General features: G+C 34.4%; 2 protein-coding genes across 3 annotated transcripts; one reads left to right on the top strand and one right to left on the bottom strand.

Moving 5' to 3' along the window:
* Positions 1 to 7,433: 7,433 nt before the first annotated feature.
* On the bottom strand, positions 7,434 to 19,117 carry Rat1 (5'-3' exoribonuclease 2 Rat1). Its single transcript, XM_065355997.1, has 21 exons — positions 18,955 to 19,117; positions 18,749 to 18,843; positions 18,530 to 18,657; positions 18,337 to 18,448; positions 18,096 to 18,269; positions 17,856 to 18,018; positions 17,620 to 17,778; positions 17,247 to 17,545; positions 16,966 to 17,175; positions 16,781 to 16,897; positions 16,489 to 16,704; positions 16,290 to 16,397; positions 12,981 to 13,070; positions 12,759 to 12,915; positions 12,508 to 12,682; positions 12,369 to 12,425; positions 12,223 to 12,291; positions 12,019 to 12,147; positions 11,861 to 11,934; positions 7,782 to 8,176; positions 7,434 to 7,688 (listed from the first exon to the last, which is right to left on the bottom strand). The coding sequence occupies exons 2-21, from the start codon at positions 18,821 to 18,823 to the stop codon at positions 7,617 to 7,619; spliced, it is 2,979 nt and encodes a 992-aa protein (XP_065212069.1). The 5' UTR covers positions 18,824 to 18,843; positions 18,955 to 19,117; the 3' UTR covers positions 7,434 to 7,616.
* Positions 19,118 to 19,435: 318 nt separating this feature from the next.
* LOC135839776 (replication protein A 70 kDa DNA-binding subunit-like) lies at positions 19,436 to 22,345 on the top strand. Of its 2 annotated transcripts, none has more exons than XM_065355976.1 (9): positions 19,436 to 19,590; positions 19,689 to 19,975; positions 20,056 to 20,103; positions 20,187 to 20,374; positions 20,463 to 20,566; positions 20,645 to 21,156; positions 21,242 to 21,407; positions 21,492 to 21,598; positions 21,683 to 22,345. In XM_065355976.1, the coding sequence occupies exons 2-9, from the start codon at positions 19,943 to 19,945 to the stop codon at positions 21,932 to 21,934; spliced, it is 1,410 nt and encodes a 469-aa protein (XP_065212048.1). In that variant the 5' UTR covers positions 19,436 to 19,590; positions 19,689 to 19,942; the 3' UTR covers positions 21,935 to 22,345. The 2 variants fall into 2 exon arrangements, with proteins under 2 accessions (XP_065212048.1, XP_065212056.1); XM_065355984.1 differs by having other exon boundaries at positions 19,437 to 19,590; positions 20,187 to 20,368.
* The last annotated feature ends 306 nt before the right edge of the window (positions 22,346 to 22,651 follow it).

Here is a 22,651-nt window from a genome sequence, read left to right as displayed (position 1 = left end):
ATTTTTTTTCGTGTAAAGTGCGTTCCTCAAGTAACTTTTTGAGAAGTGATAATGATGGAGAATGATCAATTGCCAGTTCCACCATTCCCAGTTGCTACGGGTACTTCCCAGCCCAAGACTGGGATGAGTGGAAAAAGATGTTGGAATTCTATTTCACTTCAGAAAAGATCACAGATTCTGAGATTAAACAGGAAAAGTTCATATTGTATGGAGGTAAGGAAATGCAAAAGTTTTATTATTCCTTTCTGATTGAGACTGCGTTGCCTGCGAACACTGACTTATATAAGTATACAGTTGAATGATTTGACCAAAAACTATGAAAAGAAACGTCAAAATGGTTCGAGAGCTTCCAATTAACACAGATTTGCCAGGGTGAAGATGAAAAATTTTTTGCTTCCTTTTCTAATGCGGCTGCAACTAGTTACAAGCTCAGAAGTGTGATTACAATGATGACTTCGTTGATGAGACAGTGCAATTGCAGATTATCATTGGGTGCTCTTCAGTGGAGTTAAGGAAGGAATTGTTTCAAACTAAGACCAAAATGAAGTTGAAAGAATTTGAAGAAATAGCTCATGTCCTCCAGTCATACCTATATGGCACAATCTTCGGGGCTTCAAACTCCGGCAGCTGCTCCCCCTTCATCGGTGCTTATAAATAAGATCTCCAAGAAAAAGAAAGCAAACTAGAGAAAAAAGTGAACTGTTCAACCATGTAATGGCAACAAACGTGACAAGACAAGCCCTAAACTGGTCAAAATCGAGTGCTACTGTCTTGCCTGTGACCCAAAAGCGACTTGTGGTAAACGTGGTAAGTTGGACACTACAGAAAGTGCTGCATAATTGGAAAATCAAGCGAGCAGAATGCGTTGAAGAAAGTGGTAAAAACAGCTGGTAGCAACCCTATCTTTTATATCAACAGCAGTGAAACAACAAATAGCAACAAATTGGTGCCGTGCCATGTACATATATTCAGAGGTGTGGCCCGGTGAACTGCCCAAACTGCTCGGACAGGGAGGGAGACCATTCTCAGTCTTTGCCAGTGAAGCATTAACTGAGAAGACACGCCAGCAAAGCAAAAGTGATGCTGCATGATCAAGCATCCGAACGCAGCAGAAGCTAGCTATGAAGTAGTGAGATCTGGCATATTAAGGACACATTGTGTCTATAGCTGCGTGGGCCAGGCATGCTACCCCTGACTTGCAAATCATTGAACCAGTGAAGAGAAACCCAGTAGCAAAGCGGATGAAGAGGAAGCAGAGCTTGCAGAAACACCAAACGTGACAATACCACCGGTCAAGTCAAATACCAAATACCAGAGAAGAGGATGCTAGCAGCAGAGTGGATGAAGAGGAAACCAAGCTGCCAACCACCAGACAGAGAAGTTACCTTTTAGTTTTAAGTTATAAAGAAGATTGTTATATTTATGTTGTTAAAGTTAAGTTGTAAATAAGAAGAGTGGCGATGATCCATAGTTGACAATTGAAAATAAAACAAGGTGCGTTATTATGGTGAGCCAGAAAAAAAAGGTGTCAACTGTGAGGATGTTCATTGATTCAGGCTCATCATACATTATCTATTCATATGATCATTGGTGGGCAAAATGTGTAAGTGTAAGGATTTTTTGGTTGTCCAATTCGTTTCAAAACCGAACATCAATTTCATCGATGGTTCTGGCCTATTATCTGCATTTGTTGAGATTGCCTGTAATGATCATCATTGTATTGCCAAAATTATCGTTGTAGACTAGAAAATGACATTGTTATTGGGCAGAGACAACGTTACAGCATTAGGTGTGCTTTGAGTTGGTTTAAATGCTTGTTCCTCCCCTCATAAAAGCCTTGTGGCATGTTGAGCTGGTGAGGGTGTGCACAACTGTATCCCAATATTCACACAATAAAAAAAAAAAAAAAAAAAAATATGCTTGTTCCAATGTGCGTATCAACGCGGTTTTGCATGTGACTCTCATGATACAGCCTATGTATCACGTTCCAATTGGTTTACATCCGGAAGCAGAAAAATGCATCAAGGAGTTGCTATATTAGATCGACGTCATTGAACCAGTTACAGAAGCATCAAAATGGGGGTTTCCCATTGTTCTAGAGCCAAAGGGAGATGACAACTATGGCTATGTGTGGATATGCGTTGCACAAATGAGGCTGTATTGGTGGAAAATCATGCAATCCCCACAATGGAGGAATTCAAGCCAGAGCTGAACAATGCTAGAATTTTCAGTAAGATTGATTTGCGTATGGCGTACCAGCAGAATTTGATGTCCAAAAAAATCACATGAGGACCTTTTTGGGTTTGTTCTGTTTATGCACTTATTTTTGAAGGTCTCAACTGTGCGGCAGAAAAATATCAAAAGATACTAGAAGCTATTTTAGCAGGTTATACAGTTCTTATTTGTATTGACAATGTTGTAGTGTATGGTAAGGATCAAGCTAAACATGATGCGAACCTCGAAGCTGTGTTAAGTAGACTTCGCGAATGTGGACTTGAAATTAACCTACAAAAGTCAAAATTTAGCTAGACTGAGATTATTACTGAGATTATTTTTAATTTTTTTTTAAATTCAAAATTATTCAATTTTTTGTTCAATTTACTGAAATTTTATCACTTTTTGTTAATATTTTATGATCATACAAAATGTTAAAAACCTCAAATTTTATGTAATTTATGCTTAATCTACATAGATAAGTTTTTAAAATTTATAATTTTCTTTGGTTTTTTTTGTTTTTGTTTGTTTTTTTTTTATGTTTTTGTGTATCATTATTTTTGACATGTATTTTCACGATATCTGCTTAAAATAGTTTTCTCAGAATTTCTCTAAATTCTGCCAAAATTCTATCAATTTTTGTAAATTTTTTTGTATGTTTTTTAAAATGTTTTTATGCCATTCTAACAAGTTTGAAAATGTTTTATGTAGGCACATAATTTTTAGCGAATTTTTAAAATATTTTTGTATTTTTACGTACACATGATTTTGAAACGATTTCAATCATACACATCAAGTCTGACGTACAAAAACTTGAAACAAAATGAGGTACTCGACGAGTAGACAGATGACCTGAAAAAGCTAGACAGCCCGGTCAATGACCTTAACAGACCAGACATGCACGCCGACACCCTAGAGAGGCTAAACAGACACAGACAGACGACTTTGGAGAGTCAAACTGGTCAATGACCTCAAGAAGTCATTCTGCTTTTATACTTATTTTTTCCCAAAATCGCTGAAGAAGTCTTGCTTTTTTGCCACAACATCTAAAACGTACTGATTTTCGCTTCAACTGCCAAAACATTTTGTTTTTTGCCAAAATTGTCAAGAAGTTCCACTCATTGCCAAAATCCTTCAAGTAGTCTTGTATAAAATTTGGAAAAATTTTACCACCGCGTTTGAGACGATTTTTCATGAAAAATAATCTTGACCAATTCAAAAATTGCGAGCGATTTCTTGTTGAAAAATTCAGAATTTGGCCATTTCTAATTTGAAATTTTAGGCATCACAGTGGAAAGATGAGAAGTTCACTCTATAAATACGAGATTCACCTGATATCAGATTGGTATATTTCAAGTATTATATTTTCATAACCACGTAAAGGGTATACTGCCCTTTGCCCTTAGCCCTTTACCCTTCAAAATCATCAATTTATGATGATAAACATACATAACGAGTCAACGCGAAACGTTTCAAATACGTGGTGGCGAAGAAGGGCTTCCAGAGAGAAAACGTCGACGTAGATTTAATTTAATGAGAAACGAAATCGGCGCGTGCACTGTTAAATTGGACAAATATGACGAAGGGAAGCCAGGCTGGGTCGCGAGGAAAACGGCAATGGGAGAGATTATACTCGAACAATAACAATTTCCTAAATCGTAAGCTTTATTTAAATCGCTTCTAATAACCGTCTCGATGTGTACCCAGTACCGCTTCAAATATAAGAGATCAAAACATAATCTTGGACGAGATTCGCTTCAGCACCTACAACAAGTTACGACATACCTAGTACCTACTCGTAGGTACCACATTTCTACACCTGTAGAAAATTTGACATCTAGATATCTTGATATATACCTACCTATTCAGATATCAGATCTTGGTGAATGAGATAACAAGTGCATTAATATTACATTATAGAGGTTGCTTCGATACCCGCCTACAATAACCTTATGTATAGTAAGTGTAAGTACGAAAGCTACGATGAAAGCGTACACAATTATACCCAACCCTCGTTCGTTTCGAATTGAAGAAAATAAAAGAAGGGTCACAACGGGAGATCAGTATAAGGCTGGTATTTGTTTAAATATGTTTACGAAGGGATAATAATTATTATATAGCCTGCGATGAAAGCAACAATCATTTAACCATAAAAATTATGACAAAAAGCCCCCGGCAACCAAATATAAAAGCGTACGATTTATACGGTCACGTGAAGTGAGTATACCCAAACGAAGGGTAAGTGGGAAAAAAATCCATAGGGCTTTTCCTCCAGTTCGTGGACACAGACACACGCACACTTTCTTTTACTCGCAAGATAGTCTCATGCACTTTCTACTCGTAGTATACGTCTTCACGTCAACTCGTGCTTTCTGGCGAAGGGAGAATGGTCATTAATTCGTATGATTTGAATATTTCTCCCAAAAAAAGATCCAATTAAATTGATTTATGGTGGGGGGGGGGGGTTCTGATTTCTTTACGAATCCGCGTCGAGTGATAAATTTTATATACGTGACTACAATTATCATTTTAATTACACAGCACTCCTTTGTAAGATTCATTTGCAAAAATAAACTTAAAATTAACAAGGTAAAGGTCTCATATTTTCAAAGAGGACATCCTAAGGAACATTTTATAGCAAACTCACCAAAAAAAGTTGACCTTACGAACAAAATGGCGGCCATTTTAAATGATAGGTCAGCCGAAATCTCAGATTTTACTTTCCAGAAAATCGCTGGAGTCTCCAAACCGACTTGAAATCCACTAGCAGTCGACTTCATGGCTTCTAAAATTGGATTTGAGAGTTGATTCTGAATTTTCAATTTATTTATTTTTTTAGTAAAATTTTATGGAAATTTTGAGCATTGAAAAATGTACTGGAGGCTCCAAAACAACTTGAAATCTACCTGCAGTCGACTTCATAGCGTATTGAAATTAGTTGACAAAAGAAATTTCGACTTTCCAACTGCATTTTATGAAATTTTCAGGAAACTTCAAGTTTCAAAAATATGCTGGAGGATTCAAGAGTTTCCAAAAAGTCGCTGGAGGCTCCAAAATGAATAAAATTCACCAGCAGTCCTCTTAATAGCGTGTTTGTAAGTTGGATTGCCGAGTGAATTTCGGATTTCCAATCCAACTTCATTTGATGAAATTATGTGGAAATTTCGAATTTCAAAAATCTGCTGGAGGCTCCAGAACTTCTTACAACGGTTTGATACCGTTTTTAATCGATTTAGCGGATCAAAAATAGAGAGTATCACAAATTTCAGCTTTCTAGGTTAATTTGATAAAATTTTGATTATTTTCTGATTTTTGGCTTATAAATTTGATTTTCAAAAATTCACCAAAAATAAAAATTGACCTCATAGCATATTATTGACATTAGTTTTCGGAGTGAATTTCGTCTATAACTTTATTTAATGAAATTTTGTGAAAATTTTCCAATTTCAAACATTTTCTGGAGGCTCCAGTAATTTCCAAAAAGTCGCTGGAGGCTTCAAAACGACTTGAAATGTACTTGCAGTCAATTTTTAGCGTGTTGAAATTAAGAGTGCGGAGTCAATTTTGGATTTCCATCCCTGTTTGGTGTGTTGAAAAATCTGCTGGAGGCTCCAGTTATTTTCAAAAAGTCGCTGGAGGCGCCAAAAAAAACTTGAAACCACCTGCAATCGACTTCATACCGTAATGAAATTATGAATTTCTTCTTTCCAAACACAATTGATGAATTTTTTCAAGTTTCGAAATCTGCTGGAGGCTTCGGTAATTTCCAAAAAGTCGCTGGAGGTTCCAAAATAATTTAAAATTCACCTACAGTCGATTTTTTAGCGCATTGAAATTAGAGTGCAGAGTGAATTTTGGATTTCTACCTCTGTTTGGTGCATTGAAAAATCTGATGGAGGCTCCAGTTATTTTTAAAAAGTCCCTGGACGCGCCAAAACTACTTGAAACCACCTGCAATCGACTTCACAGCGTATTGAAATTATGAATTTCTGCTTTCCAACTACAACTGATGAAATTTTTCAAGTTTCGAAATCTGTCGGAGGCTCCGGTAATTTCCAAAAAGTTGCTGGAGGCTCCGAAACGACTTGAAATTCACTTGCAGTCGATTTTTAGGGCGTTAAAATTAGAGTACAGAGTCAATGTTGGATTTCCGTCTTTGTTTGGTACATTGAAAAATCTGCTGGAGGCTCCAGTTATTTTTAAAAAGTCGCTGGAGGCGCCAAAAAAACTTGAAATAGACCTGCTGTCGATTTTTTAGCGTATTGAAATTACAGTGCAGAGTCAATTTTGGATTTCCATCTCTGTTTGGTGCATTGAAAAATCTGCTGGAGGCTCCAGTTATTTTCAAAAAGTCGCTGGAGGCGCCAAAAAAACTTGAAACCACCTGCAATCGACTTCATAGCGTACTGAAACTATGAATTTCTGCTTTCCAACTACAATTGATGATATTTTTCAAGTTTCGAAATCTGCTGGAGGCTCCAGTAATTTCCAAAAAGTCGCTGGAGGCTCCAAAATGACTTAAACCCACCAGAAGTCGACTTCATAGCGTATTTAAGTTGAGAAGCAGCTTGAATTTCAGATTTCAACCTTCATTTTCAAGTTTCAAAAATCTGCTGGAGGCTCCAGAACTGCTCAAAACGGTTTAAAACTATTTCCAATTGATTTCTCTGATCGAAAATAGGGCATATCCCGAATTTCAGCTCGCCAGGTCAATTTGGTAAAATTTTGATTTTTTCCTCAATTTTGGCTTGATTTTCAAAAATTTACCCAGAATCAAAAAATGCATTTTAGCATTTGAAATTTTGGCTGGTGATAAATTTTTGCTTTGACCAGTTCAAAAAATTTCGAGCGAGTCCTACGTTGGACAGCAAAATCTGCGATTCCGACTGACCTGTCAATCAAAAAGGTCGCCATGTTAGTAAAGCTAACTTTTTTTTTACCAAGTTGTATATGTACATAGAAAATTTCCATCAAGATGTCCTCTTTTAAAAGAAGGTTGTCTCAGAGGATGGGAGGGAGGTGCAATTTTTCCTATTGTCATCTCCAAATCCAGGATTGGTTGTAGCAAAATTATACCACCAAAATTACATTCTGGAAGTTTTCTCCCAAAAAACTCGTTCATGGACTTTCTAGAGATCACCATCAAGATGAGATGCTCCTATATTCCGAAGCACATGAAATTTCACGCCTCCGATCACAACACGAAGAACTCCATTAAGTAAATACGAAAAAACTCAATGTTTAATTTAGGCACAAGCCCCACTAGAATAATTAATTCACATTCCAAAAAACACAGAACAGAACGTACTTAGAAAAAACTTGTTTCAACAAAGATAATAAATAGTACACTCAAATACGTGAAACGCATCAACAAATTTTCAATAAATCAAAAAGCAGTCTTATCAATAATGTTGCTGCCTCCGATTTCCATAATTTGATTGATCCGTATAGTACCCTGGTGGCCTAGGTCCACCCTGAAAATATATTGTATAATTTCGATTAAAATCTTTCTACTGTTCTGTACCTCTACCTACGTACTATATCGTTTGAGTTCAATAAAATCATACCGTTTGGTTGCGAGGTTGAAAAGTTTGATATCCAGAACCACCGGACGGTCTGTTGGAATGTGGATTATGGTTCTGTTGGGGCGGCCGTTGCGATCGATCATTGGATACAGTGTAAGATTTGGCATACCTGGGCTCGTTACGAGATGTACTTTGATCTGGATAAGCTACGTGTTCGTTTCGATTGGTCGAATAGCTACCGGTGGAACGTTGCTCTTGTCTTTGCTGCGAGAAGTAACTGGGCGGTCGTCCGGATTGGCTGTCGTTGGTCCTTGGAGGTCCTCGATTGTAATCGTTGCCACGGTTGAAGTCGTTGCCGCGGTTGCCGTATCGGTTGTTATCGTTTCGATTGTAAGGATGGTAGTTGTTTCGTGAATTGAATCGGTTGTTTCGGTCAGCTGTGGAGGAAGGAAAATTTACTCAAGGTTAATGACACGATACTAGAAAATATGTATAAGAAATAAGAATCTTGTACATAATAGAGAAAAAGGGGTCGAATTGAAAAAACGAGTTGATATTCGTATTCAGCGACTTCGAAAACGTATAAATCCATATCTCACACGATATTTTACATTTCTTACATTTTGACCAAAATTTTGGAGCTCCGTGCCCCCTTGTGATTTTGAGAATCCCATCACGAAAAGTTCATAGTTGTGAAAACCATAAAAATACATGCTTTCTGGATTTGTTTCAATTCCTAAATAAGTACAGCTCTAAAATTCTGCAAGTTTTCGAAAATTAAACTTTCAAAAAAGCTCAACTTTGAAATTTTTGGCAAAGATTTTTGAAATTATTCTCAAATATTTGACAAAAAGCGAGATTTTTTTTGACAATTTTGGCAAAAACAGGGTTTTTTGGATAATCTTGGCAGAAACAGGACTGCTTGAAAATTATGGCAAAAATGGTCCTTTGACAATTTTATCAAAAACGTACAATTTTTGACAATTTTACCAAAAATGGACTTTTAGTGACTATTTTGGCAAAAATTGACACTTTTCAACATTTTTTTTCAATAATTTTGACACTTTTTGTCAATTTGACAAAAATGCTTATTTTTGGATAATTTTGATTAAAATGGACACTTTTTGACAATTTTGATCAAAATGGTCACCTTGTGACTATTTTGCCAAAAATTGACGCTTTTCAACATTTTTTTCAAAAAATTTGACCCTTTTTGTTAATATGCCAAAAATGGACATTTGTCGACAATTTTGACTAAAATGGACTTTTTTTTTGATAATTCTGATCAAAATGGACACCTTGTGACTACTTTAGCAAAAATTGACATTTTTTGAAATTTTTGTCAAACAATTCATCATCAATATGCCAAAAATGGACATTTGTTGACAATTTTGACTAAAATGGATATCTTGTGACTATTTTGGCAAAAATTGACGCTTTTCAACATTTTTTTCCAAAAATTTGGCACTTCTTGCCAAATTGTGAAAAATGGATATTTTTCAACAATTTTGACTAAAATGGACACTTTGACAATTTTGACTAAAATGGGCATCTTGTGACTATTTTGCCAAAAATTGACGCTTTCCAACATTTTTTCAAAAAAATTGACACTTTTCCACAATATGCCAAAAATGGACATTTGTTGACAATTTTGACTAAAATGGACACTTTTTGATAATTCTGATCTAGATGGACAACTTGCTACTACTTTGGCAAAAATTGACGTTTTTTGAATTTTTTTTTCAAAAAATTCGACACTCTTCATCAATATGCCAAAAATGGACATTTGTTGACAATTTTGACTAAAATGGACACTTTTTGATAATTTTGATCAAAATGGACATCTTGTGACTATTTTGGCAAACATTGACACTTTTCAACATTTTTTTCCAAAAATTTGACACTTTTTCCCAAATTGACAAAAATGGATATTTTTCAACAATTTTGACTAAAAAGGACACTTTGACAATTTTGACTAAAATGGATATCTTGTGACTATTTTGCCAAAAATTGACGCTTTTTGAAATTTTTTTCAAACAATTCGACACTTTTCATCAATATGCCAAAAATGGACATTTCTTGACAATTTTGACTAAAATGGACCCTTTTTGATAATTTTGATCAAAATGGAGACCTTGTGACTACATTGGCAAAAATTGACGCTTTTTAGCATGTTTTTAAAAAAATTAGACACTTTTTGTCAATTTGACAATAATGCTCATTTTTGGATAATTTTGATTAAAATGGAAACTTTTTGACAATTTTGATCAAATTGGACACCTTGTGACTATTTTGGCAAAAATTTACGCTTTTAAACATTTTATTCAAAAAAGTTGACACGTTTCGTCAATATGCCAAAAATGGACATTAGTCGACAATTTTGACTAAAATGGACACTTTTTGACAATTTTGATCAAATTGGACACCTTATGACTATTTTGGCAAAAATTGACACTTTTCAACATTTTTTTCATTAAATTTGACACTTTTTGTCAATTTGACAATAACGCTCATTTTTAGATAATTTTGATTAAAATGGACACTTTTTGACAATTTCGACTAAAATGGGCATCTTGTGACTATTTTGCCAAAAATTGACGCTTTTCAACATTTTTTTCATAAATTTGGCACTTTTTGTCAATATGCCAAAAATGGACATTTGTCGACAATTTTGACTAAAATGGACACTTTTTGATAATTTTGATCAAAATGGACACCTTGTGACTATTTTGGCAAAAATTGACGCTTTTTAGCATGTTTTTAAAAAAATTAGACATTTTTCGTCAATTTTCCAAAAATGGACATATTTTGACGATTTTGACTAAAATGGTCACTTTTTGACAATTTTGATCAAAATGGACACCTTGTAACTATTTTGGCAACAATTGACGTTTTTTGACATTTTTTTCAAGAAATTGACACTTTTTGTCATCTTGCCAAAAATGGACAATTTTCGACAAGTTTGACTATAATGGGCATTTTGTGACTTTTTTGCCAAAAATTAAAATTTACAATCGGTTTAACCAGTTTTTTTTTCAAAAATACTGGAAAAAATCGTACTTAAGAATTCAAAATGAACTAAAATTTAGCTCCTTAAAAATCAAAGATTTAGAAAAATCATTTTGAAATGACACCTATTGACCTATTGGTGAATAGAGAGCTAAATCTCGTATCTACAACAATTTCGAAACACATCTAACAAGTTTTTAGATTACAATCAATTATTCATCGCTAATTATTTATAATCGTTCATAAATTATTTAATCAAATGCTACAATTAGCCCAATTTTCGTAAATGCTGAAAATTTTCTAGTTGGTTTCAATTTGTGACATCATCATTCATACTCCCTGCTCTCCTTCGATCCCTCCACCATTATAATTTACAATGATTTTTCGAGTACCAAAAAAAAAAATGAACATAAAAAAAATTAAAATAATGGTTCAAAGTACGATTCACGACGTCACTTAATTCTAACCAATCACAGAACCAGCACAGCTGAATTTTATAGACAATTAATCGTCTATGTATGATAATTTGGCTAACGTAAAAATAATCGATGTACATAGCATCGACTGTAATTGATATAATTCTGGCCTTCTTCGTAGGTTATCGCGATAACACGAGATGTTCCATCCTTTCATCGTTCAAGAATCGCATCGTCCATTTACGTTACGAGTTACGCTTTCATTTTACGTCAGAGCTCATTTATATAAAACGTCCATAGAAAGCATCCAATGTCAAAAATGTTTAACAGAGGTTACAAGTATGGGAGGAAAACAATGGAACATTTGACTCATTTTTTTTTTTTTTTTTTAACAAGTACATCCAAGATCACAAATCAATCATAAAATCACGTATGAAATTTCTGTAGAAGGAACTAAAGTACTAATTTACACTGTAACATTTCATCACAGTTAGAAATTTATCGTCGTCAGGAAAAGATGGAAAATCCTACTGTTATAACTTTTTCACAATTTATTTTAAACTAACAGCCAATCAATAACTACTAAGCAACCAGCACCGTTAAACAAATGCAAAAACCCTGTTGCAATCAGCGAATAACTGATTGCTCGTCAAATTACACTACACACTGGAAATTTCCAGATTAAAAAATACCAACCCATCGAAGGCGGAGGGACGGCGCTGTACGCACCAGGTTGCGCGTTTCTAGGATTTCCATGATGGGTGTAATGTCTACAACAGGAAAAAGAAACATTAAGAAAAATGTTTTTTCAACACAATATGTTTCAAATTCAAACATAAAAATATATTACTTACCCAAGCATACGATGACCGGCTACACCGAGAGATGCTTGTTGATTCGACATGACCATACCGATACGTGGTTTCCAATTCATCGAAACTTCGTCCGGTAAATTCTGAGGTTTCAAAATAGTTTGCGGATCTCTGCGCAGTAAACCAGACCAAATTAAAATCATACGAAGAAATTACGAAAATAAATAATGAATTTAGGTATCTTACGAAGCTCCAGTTAAACGTTCCGTAGAGAAAATATGGTCATCGGAGTAAGCAGGGTCTCTAAAACGTACACTAAAGCGAAACAATCCAACGTTAAAATTAAATACAATTCAATTTCCAATTTTTTCAGAATTCGCTACCATACTCACCACACTACTTGATTATCTCTAATCACCTGCAAACCTCGAACTGGCGAAACCAAAGATCTGCGATAAATAAACTGTGTTATTATACGAAGTATTTTTTTTATATTATTGTTGGTTCAAAATTTCAACTGTGCTCACATACCCGCCACGATTGACGCAATTCGAAGCTAGTAAAACTCGTCCCAACATTCCATCAGACTTGAGGGAAACATCGAGTTCAAAATTCGACTTATTATCGTACAATCCACGTATAAATGAAAACGAGCCGTGATACTGGCTTACGTAAAGTATACTATCTCCTCGAGTGTTTCTTCGTTCTGTAATAGGAATATTTTCGATAAATAAATGATATCATGAAGATCATGAGAGAGATATTTGGAAATTTTTACGCACTTTCTTCATCGCTCAACTGAGGATATAAAGGAGCAAGCGCTTTATGAAGTCGTTCTTCGTCTACGAAAGGTAATAACGCGACACCTTGCCAAGCGAATTTTTTCCCATTCAAATCGATCTTGAAATCTTCCGGATAGAAATCGATTATAGGAGAAAACTGAAACGAAAAATTGAATAAGTTTACGATATTCGGTTCTGGAAGAGTAATAGGTCAAGAATTACCGGATCAAACATCAATGTAGACCATGGCTCGGGTACATGCTGCTTGCTAGCGGCTGGGAACACGCTCATTAATTGTTCGAGAGGATTGAACTGAAATTAGAAACATATAAATTTATTAGAAAAAAGAGTCAGAAGGCTCATACATGTAGTTTCGATCAATGTTTTGATCCAATTTCGATCTCGTGTCTTTCAATTTCAAAGGAGAGAGGAGCTGTGTTAATTATCTGGCATTCTGTGCCATTTCGGCTAACCCGTCATTCAAAATTGCCGCCATTTTGCTAGCCAGATCAACTTTTTTTGGCAAGTTTGCTTAAAAATGTTCCTTACAATGTCCCCTTTAGGAAAAAAGTTGTCTCAGAGGGGAAGGGGGTGTGTGTAAATTATTCCTATTGGCATACGCAGGGACTGTACTCAAATCTTTCTCAAAAAATGTAACTTTAGTAACTAAAAAAGCCGGAAAAAGTAACCAAAAAAAATGTTGATGTAAAAAAAAAGTGGCAACCAAAAAACTTCAATGCCTTACAAAATATTATATTCTATTTCAGATTGCAAAAAAAAAAAAAAAAAAAAAAAAAACGTACCTATTTATAACGAAAATTTTGATATCAGTTTTTTCAAAAAACACAGAAAAAAACATCAAAATTCGAATACAAACCATTTTTGAAAAACAAAAAAAAAACTAGCAAAAGCTCAAAACAGATACCTAATTTACCAAAATTTCGAAAGCAAACTACTCGTAGATCAAAATACAAAAAGAACGTATGAGAAAAATTTTGGATTCCGGAAACATAATCGAAAAATGTGTTGAACTACTGAAAAAATTGAAAGAAGAGGGGGAAGTCTACCGAAACAGGGAGGAACGAAATTTAATCTTTTAATCAAAATCATTTCAAAAAATCAAACACAAAAATACCAATCGTAAAATAGCAGAAATGTTGACACGAGCAAGGATTTGAGGGGAAAAAAATTATTCTAGTGTTAAGAAATAATAAACAATAATTTTTGAAAAAAATTCCATAAGAAAGAAGAATCAGTTTAGATCGGGAAACTTATTAAAATTAACAAGCAAAAAGGGAACGGTGGAGGAGAGGAGGGGAGAGAGCAATCCAAATTTGGAAAAAAAAGTGATTTGTGAAAATCATTTTAAAAATTAGAATACAAAAAAGTGTAAATGCCTTCAAAATGAAAAAAAAAAAACTCCATCAAAACTGTCGAAAATTGACACGATTCAAAAAAAATGGAAAAAAGGTGACAAAATTATTGAAATTGAGAGAAAATGACCAAAACAGGAAACAGAGCAAAGATCGAGATCTGGAAAGAAAGAAAATTAATCGAAAAATAATGTTTAAAAACCTCTTCGTGATCTTTTGATAAACCAAAATCGCGAAATTCAAAATAACCAAAGAACAGAGTTTTGTCAAAATTTAAAAAGTTGAAAAAATCACGAGGATTCCAGAATAAAAATTCGATTAGAAGTAAAAAAAACTCCACCAAAAAAATTAGGGTAAAAAGCATTAAAATTCGAGAAAAAACATTGCAACAATTAAAAACAAATTCGACGATAAAATTGCGAAAACTTGACAAAAATTTATACACAAGAGAAAAACACGAAAATTCGGGGAAAATCGTTAAAAAATTGAAAAATAAAATCTACGAGAATTCGACAGAACAAGACTTGAAAAAAAAATCAAGAACTCCTCAAAAAAATCATAAATAAAATCATCGAGTCTCAAAGTCCAAAAAACTCACAAAAACTCGAAAAAAATCTGTAAACAGGAGAATTCCGGAAAAATTTAAGAAGAAAAAATGACCAAACTTTGGCGCTAAATTAGGAGAAAATTTTATTTAAAAAATTCAAGAAAAAAAATTTCGCCGAAATTACGAACAAAAATTTGAACAGAAAAACGAATCATTAAAATTCAAAACAAAATTATGAAAAATTATGGGAATAGAAAATTCTCGAAAATACAATTCAGCAAAAATCATTAGGTGAGAATTCAGAACAGAAAACTCGCGAGAATTAAAATTAGGTATAAATTCGGAAATGAATCGATAAATTTTTGAGAAAAATTTTGTAGCAAAACTGAAGAGAATTCAACAGAGAAAAATAATTCGAACTTGAAAAAAAAAACTGTTCAAAGAGAGAGGAAATCCGGAGGACCTTCCCTCATAATTGGAAGGGAAGAGGAAAAGAGAGAGAGGGATCAACGAATGAAACATATCAAGATGCAGAAAAATCCACCACAAAAGGTGAAAATAAAAAATAATAATTTCATCAAATCTCGAAGAAGCTTCCCTCCTTTCACGAAAAAACAGATCAAAATTTAAAGGAAATTATGATTTTTGGAAGAAGTAAAATCACAATTCTACAAAAAAGTGAGCCAAAAAAATTAGGTGTTTTTTTAAAGCACGAAACTCAAAAAAAAACTGTTGAAATAAAAAAAATGCAGTCAAAATTTGGACAAAAAAATGACCACAATTTAGAAAAAAACCACAGAATCGTGTGAAAATTCAAAGTTGAAAAGGTGAGTCAAAACTGTAGAATCTTTGCCAAAATTTGAAAATGGAAAAAAAAGGAAATGCTGAGAAAATCGCTGAAAAACTCGAAAAAACAGAACTCGCGAAAATTCAGAAAAATCATACCCGTTAGAATAGGGAAAAATCTACAAAAAGAAAACTCACCAAATCAGCGAAGAAAAAAATTCACAAAATTCAAAAAAAGCCATCGAATCAAAATAAGGAGAAACCCTCACTATTTGAGCAATAAAACCACACAAGCTAGAGGGAAAATTTTTATGAAAAAAATCACGAGAATTCAAGGTGATAAAATTGGGGGAAAATTCAGGCTAAAATCTTCATCAAAATTCAGAGCAAAATCATGGAAAAATTATTTTGGAAAAAAATCGCCACCAAAATTCAAGATGTGAAAATCAATCAAAACAGGAGAAAATCCACTAAAAACCATCGAGAAATTCAAAAATAATAATATGTACCTGTTGAAATTAAAAACCCCCTAAGTAGGTACATTTCAAAAGAAAAATCATCAAAATAAAATTTTGAAAAAAAAAAGGAAATTGGTGAAAGATCTCGGAAAAAGTAACTTTCAGTAACCAACATTATTAAAAAGTAACCATAAGTTACTATTAGTAACTTTAGTAACTTGGTTACTTAAGAAGTAACCGAGTACAATCCCTGGGGGGTGCAAATTATTCCTATTGGCATACGCCGGACTAGAATTTAATTCGAAAGACAACGGATCAAAACTAAATCCAGTCCGAAAAGATCGATAACTTTACTCAAATCTCTTACCGGTTGAGTACCCTTTTCAAAAACAACCGGAAATGATGCGATATCAATAAAATCCGAAGCGAACGGCGCATAATGATAGGGAAAGTACCATTTCCAGCACGGGCAACCCTGAAAAAAAAACAGTGGTCAGATAAACACTGAATTGGCACCGGAGTTGGGATAATTTTTATTTATTTTTTTTTAAATCACATATTTTTACCTGATAATAATAGTGTAAGACCCAGCACAAGCCTCGAATATATTCCAAAGCGACTTTCTGACGGAACCCAAGGTTTTCTTTAGAAACATCGAATTTCGACTCGTAGTACCGGTCTTTGAAACCACTTTCCCACAGACGAACTTCATCATTGACTGGTACTTCTTCGTCACTATCATCAGCTGGCCCCTGCGCCGGTCTCTTTTCTCCTCTGTTAAACTACAAAAGCGAAAATTGAAAATAAATACGAAAAAGACTTCATTTTTCAATAACAAATGCACACTTTGGCACTTACTGCGTTTTGAGGACCACCACCGGAGTTAGCATTCGCTTGCGTATGGTAACTCTGTGTTCGTAACTGAAACGCTTCTTGTCTAGGATTCACTATAGCTGGTACATTACCTCCTACAGCCTGATAAAATACAAAGCAATCGTGAATATTGATCAAATAAGCAACAAATTGAGTAACTTGTAACTCACCGAAGGAGCATACTGGCCAGATAACATATGATTCGGTCGATCTCTGTTGTTAAAATTACGCATACGTCTTCGTTTAGCTTTATCTCGAGCTCTGAACATTTCCTCGGTTTGTTGCCGCTTCTTGAATATTTCATCTTCCATTACACCCAGTTCGGACATGATTAACTGGACTCGATTCAAAGCTACTTGACCGTTTTCCGTCAGATAACCCTATAGATAAACAAACTCGATAAAATCATCGTTCGAAGCTTTATTTGGCAGCAAATTACACGAATACGTACTCCGGTCTTATAGACAGCTTTCTTATAAAGCCCAACGAGTCTGTCGATAGCACCTTCTCGAATTTCCAAAGATGGTAAATGAGGCAGGAAATCGTTACCGACGAAGAAACACATGAATACCCAATCGTCGATGGTTCTTTCGAAGTCGTACTGAAACGGAAGTCCTGGCATTTCCAATTCACGTCTTAGATATTCTCGTAATACGGCTAATCGAACGAATATGAATTGAACTTCGGAAGAATATACCTTGATGATTTCTTCATTACGTTCTAATCCGGTACAGCTTTTCATTTCATGTCCTGTAATACGCAAATTTATTAGAAAATAATCCTCGAAGTTGATTTTTAATGTTGAAATTTCAAAATAAACGCACCATTACGACCACAAATGTCGCAAGGTCGATCCATATTAGTTTTGAATTCTTCTCGAATGATGTAAAAATGTGGCTCGTGGGTCGCCAATCCCAACATAATTAAATCAGCATCGGCACCGCATAGACAATGAACGGTATTCGGATCGTGATCCGGTTGAGCTGAAATCAAATTCGATTTACACGTTTATAAAAGAAAAATCGAAAACCCATCGTGATCAAAATAATCGATAAAGTACCTCTTTGTTTTCTGATAAAATCCATTATCTTATGTTCACCTTCACCGGGAACATTAGCGTCGGATAAGATTATCTTTAAATCTTTCCAGGCAGGATCGCTATTCAACTTGTTATGAGCGTAGTAATGCAAACATTTCGATAATCGGTCCATAAAAGGAGTACCCTGCGTAATAAAATACGTCGATGAGTAAAAAAATCGCATCACAGAATTGAAAAAGAAAACAATACTCAAACACTGACCGGTGTTATGCAATTACTATCGAAATGCGAACCAGCTTCTTTGGCTGGTGGCAGAATAGCTCCATCGGCTAATAATTTCTCTCGAATTTTATTCACTTCTATGATCTTTTCGGTGGTTTCTTTAGTAGCTCTGAATCTTCTAGATCTCTGTTGGTTCATTTTCGCTCGAGGTGCCTTGAAAATTAAACACGATTACAAAACGAGTCGAGAAACTGAACGTAGAAACTTTCGGTATACTAACAACTCCATCGATAGCCATGTATAAAATTTTACGAGGCCGGACAATGTTCAGCATACGATCGATAGCTTCGAATATAGCGATCATCATCTCATCTTCATCAGCCGGTGCTGGTCTACAAGGTAACAAGCACACGAATAAATAAATAATACCAAATCTATATTGATTTCAGATCACTGAACTTCGTGAATCTTACTTGTCTTCGGGATGAGTACAAGGGTGAATAATACCGTTCATATCCAAGTACAGATTATCAAATTCGATACCATTCGGATTCGGTGCCGTAGGATCAATCGGTTCTAATTTACCGTTCACATCTCTGGGCTGCGAATTACACAAACATTCGATCAATGCAAAGTAAATTACAAACACAACAAGTGCTGTACAGTACACAATGTATTGGATAAATACTTACTGTAGCTTCTACACAGTTCACCACTACTGAAGGGTATTTCCTCGACAGCCATCTAAAGAATGCTGGTACACCCATTTTATAATTTTAGCGACCAACTTGAAAAAAAAATAGCAAATTGTATTCAAAAAGTATAAAATTATTATTCTATCCGGCGAATCATGATAGGATCTTCGGTTGATCTTGTAGTTCAATTTACGCTGTCGTACCTTTTTGAACAGATGTTCGTAGACTCGAAAACAAAGTAATTAAGTTATTAACTAGAAAAATTGCATCTTTATAATTAATTTAAACACTTTTACATCAAATTTTCACTCAAAATTACAAACAGCAACAGAAGAACTCAAAAATGATGTGGATGTCCGTGTGACGGTGTGTGAGAGTGTGTGTGAGGAAAAAAACTTTAGATCAGTGTTACCAACACGTTTGATAATTGTAAAAATTTGCGTGGAGTTGAATGGTTTTTAATGAAGTTTGTTGTTTTTTTTTAGAAAATAAGCGAAATAATTGTTTAATTTGAATTAAATGCGTTTAATTATGATTTATTTAAAAATATAAAATTAATATTTCGATGTTTAACGCGAGCGATTTCATTTTTGAAAAAATAATTGATTCCGATAGCAATTTTTTGTTGCAATCAATTACCTCACTGATCAAAATAAATTTTCTTATCAGTAAAATTTTTTGCAATAAATTTGAATTTTGAATTTTTGCCTTTTGCCTGCATGAAAGAAAATTTTTTGTAATAAATTTGAATTTAGGAAGGTATTGAATAGCAGTTAAAAAAAATAATGATGAATTGGGTAAATATAAACACCAGAAGCGTGTCATGTTCATCTTTCCAGGTTGGTAATAATAAGTAGTACCTTTCTACCTTTGATGATTTGTCTGGAATTTTAATTTCAACTTTTGTTGGATCTTACTGGTACATATATTGTTTTAGAACGAAGTAGTTGAAAGATTGTTCAGACGAGTGTTATATCACGACTGTACATCGACTAATAATCTAGATAAACGTGTTAGAAGTTGAGTACATCCATCGAAGAATCAGTGTTCTTCTCTACAACAATATGGTCGAAGCATAACACCGATTCGAAATTTATTCTATCAGGGATTTTAATAAAATCGCAGAGACCTGCTTACGTGTACCGTTCAATAAATCAGTAATCGTTTCGTGGAAAACATTTCAATTTTAAAATGGAAGTGGAACTAACAGAAGGATGTATCGAAGTAAGCCCACCTTTTTTTTTCTTAATTAGAGAAAGAAAAATATTCATGGTACCTAATTGAATATTGTGATTAAATTTCAGGATATCTTCGAAGGTAGAAATATTGGAAACCCAATAGTTCAGGTTTTGGTTAGTTCGAAACTCTGACAAATAATGAATTTTATTATTTGGTACCTATACCTACATAATGTGGTATTTGTTTTAATGTTCAGGGTATTACACGAGTAAATTGTGGTTTTGTGGAAATTTCGGATGGTGTGTTTTGTACTACTGCAGTAGCGAGTGCCGACAAAAACCTCAAAAAGCTGATTTTCAATAAAGAATTACAACGTAATGATGTGGTTGTTTTGGAGGACTACGTTTGCGAGAAATCGAATACTGCGCGTGGGAAATGGTGCGTGTGCGTAGATGAATGCAGTATTGCTTTCTTTCAGCGTTGTATTGTAGGATAAATGTTGAATATTGTCTCGTTACATTTTTACTTTCAGGTGGACGTTGGTTATTCTTAAAATGAGCATATTGGAAAAAGGTGACGTTGTAGGAAAACAAATAGGTAATCCTACCCCAACTACCAAGGAACATCAGTTCAAAAGTAGGTGTCCAGATCTACACTTGAAAATACTCGTCCGGAGTGCATTTATTTATTAAATTTTATCGTATTTCATTCTAGAGCGCGGTGAACTTGAGAAATTTCATTTGAGTAGAACAAGAAGACCGGAAACGTTGCCCATAGTAGCTCTGAACCCGACGAATGATCATTGGTGTATTAAAGCACGAGTCGTAAAAAAAGGAGACATCCAGAAACCTGGTGAGGAATCTTTGAACGCGAATCTTTCAAATTCATCGAACAGTACGTTAGCAACAGCTTGCAACGTTGTTCGTCGTAAATTTTACGACATGTTTTGTAAATTCCACGACTTCATGGCGCAAATTGCGAGAAAAGGAGTCATCCGTGAATCGAGCGAAGAATTATATTGCTTGGATCTATCGAACGGTGTCTTTACTATGATTTATTATATCTTTCATTATCTATTTCACTACGTTTTTGGTCAATTTTACGATCTGATGGCGCGAATTTCAAACAAGCAGGAATTCTTCAACGTGGAGCTTACCGACTCATCAGGCAGTATTACAGCGACAGCTTACAATAGCGCTTGTTTTAAATTCTACGATGTTCTGGAGGTACTAATTTTTAACATCTACTTCATTTGACTTGATTAATTTCGTACGAATGTGATTGAGTTAATTTCTTGCTTTAAAATTTTAGTTGAATAAAGTGTTCCTGATTAGAAAGTTCAGCATTCGGCGAGATGAAACTTCCCATAAATTTAAACTAATTTTAAAAGCAGATAGTGAAATCGTGCCAGCTTTTGAAAATATACAGTTCAATTTCTATAAGTCTTACAAAGATTTGGTTGCGAATACTTCAATAGGTAAGAAAATATTATTTATTGATTCGTAGGTATTGGCGAAATATTCAACTACGTGTTAATGATTTGATATTTTATTCTGCGAAGATATATTGGGAGTTTGTATTGGAGCTGCAGACTTGGAAAGCTTCAAGGATGGGGAATCACGAAAACGTCGAATCCGTGAAGTGTCTCTGAAGAATGAGGATGGAGGAGTAAGTATCTCGAGTTGAATTGAAATATTATTATTGTTAAATTGTACGTATGTATGTAATTAACGATTAATTTGTACGGATCAGATTACAGTTTTTTTATTCGACGATGCTGCCGAACAATTCGACATTTCTACAACGCCCGTCGTTGCTATGAAAGGAGCAAAAGTCGAAGAGGTCGATGGATTCAAATGGGCTGTCGTAAACCACGCTTCTCAAATATTTATAAATCCAGATATTGAAGAAGCTCGTCGAGTCAAGAATTGGTATAAAATGGATACGAAAGCTAAGAACCTTCGCCCTCGTGTCTCACCACCGCAGTCGTCAGCTTTCCAATGATTTGTTAACCTTTTTTAACATTTTTGATTTTTATTGCAATTATGTTCTCGGTTTATTTATCGTTGACGTTGTTTTGTCAGAGTATTATACTCGTATTTCAGGAATTTAGTATACGTTTACTCAAGTGATTGGTAAATGAATCAAAAATCAATTCTTTTTTTTTTTTAAATTTTGTACGCTCATTTTTTGTATGCACATTTTTTGAACAGATTGTGAATTTTCATCCAATATCAATTTACAAGGTGTTCGATTTTTAATGATATATTTCTGTATTGAGATTTGTTGTGTTGTTTTTTTGTTAGTAATTTTTTTAAATGAATTTTTATCTAATTATTTTGACAAGAATAATTGTACAATAATGCTATTTTCAAAAATGTATGTCTTGACTGTTTAAAAATATAAATTATTGAAAATGAAAATATTGAATAGAGTCCCTTACCTAATTAATAAAAAGATAATTTTTGGAGAAAGATTTTCTGGGAAGTTTTTCATCAGAGACTTTTAGTCCGGCATATGACAATAGAAGTAATTGCACCTCCCCCCCCCGCCGATCCTCCGGGACAACTTTTTTCTTAAAGGGGACATCCTAAGGAACATCATAAAGCAAATTTACCCAAAAAAAAGTAGGCCTTACTTACAAGATGGCGGCCATTTTGATTAACAGGTCAGCCGAAATCGCAGATTTTGCATTTCAACATAGGACTTGCACGAAATTTT

Source organism: Planococcus citri, chromosome 1, assembly GCF_950023065.1.
Source record: "Planococcus citri chromosome 1, ihPlaCitr1.1, whole genome shotgun sequence".
NCBI classification, from domain to species: domain Eukaryota; kingdom Metazoa; phylum Arthropoda; class Insecta; order Hemiptera; family Pseudococcidae; genus Planococcus; species Planococcus citri.
The sequence above is the reverse complement of the archived record's forward strand: the minus strand, read 5'-3'. Positions and strand labels throughout refer to the sequence as shown.

Bases quoted from the DNA above. Each gene is read 5' to 3' on its own strand.
- LOC135839776 (XM_065355976.1), top strand. From the start codon at position 19,943: ATGGAAGTGGAACTAACAGAAGGATGTATCGAA. The intron at 20,104-20,186 runs GTTAGTTCGAAA...TTTAATGTTCAG, and splicing joins ACCCAATAGTTCAGGTTTTG to GGTATTACACGAGTAAATTG. The intron at 20,567-20,644 runs GTAGGTGTCCAG...ATTTCATTCTAG, and splicing joins CAAGGAACATCAGTTCAAAA to AGCGCGGTGAACTTGAGAAA.
- Rat1 (XM_065355997.1), bottom strand. From the start codon at position 18,823: ATGGGTGTACCAGCATTCTTTAGATGGCTGTCGAGGAAATACCCTTCA. The intron at 16,898-16,965 runs GTGAGTTACAAG...GTATTTTATCAG, and splicing joins CTGGCCAGTATGCTCCTTCG to GCTGTAGGAGGTAATGTACC. The intron at 12,683-12,758 runs GTGCGTAAAAAT...TTCCTATTACAG, and splicing joins TCAGTTGAGCGATGAAGAAA to AACGAAGAAACACTCGAGGA.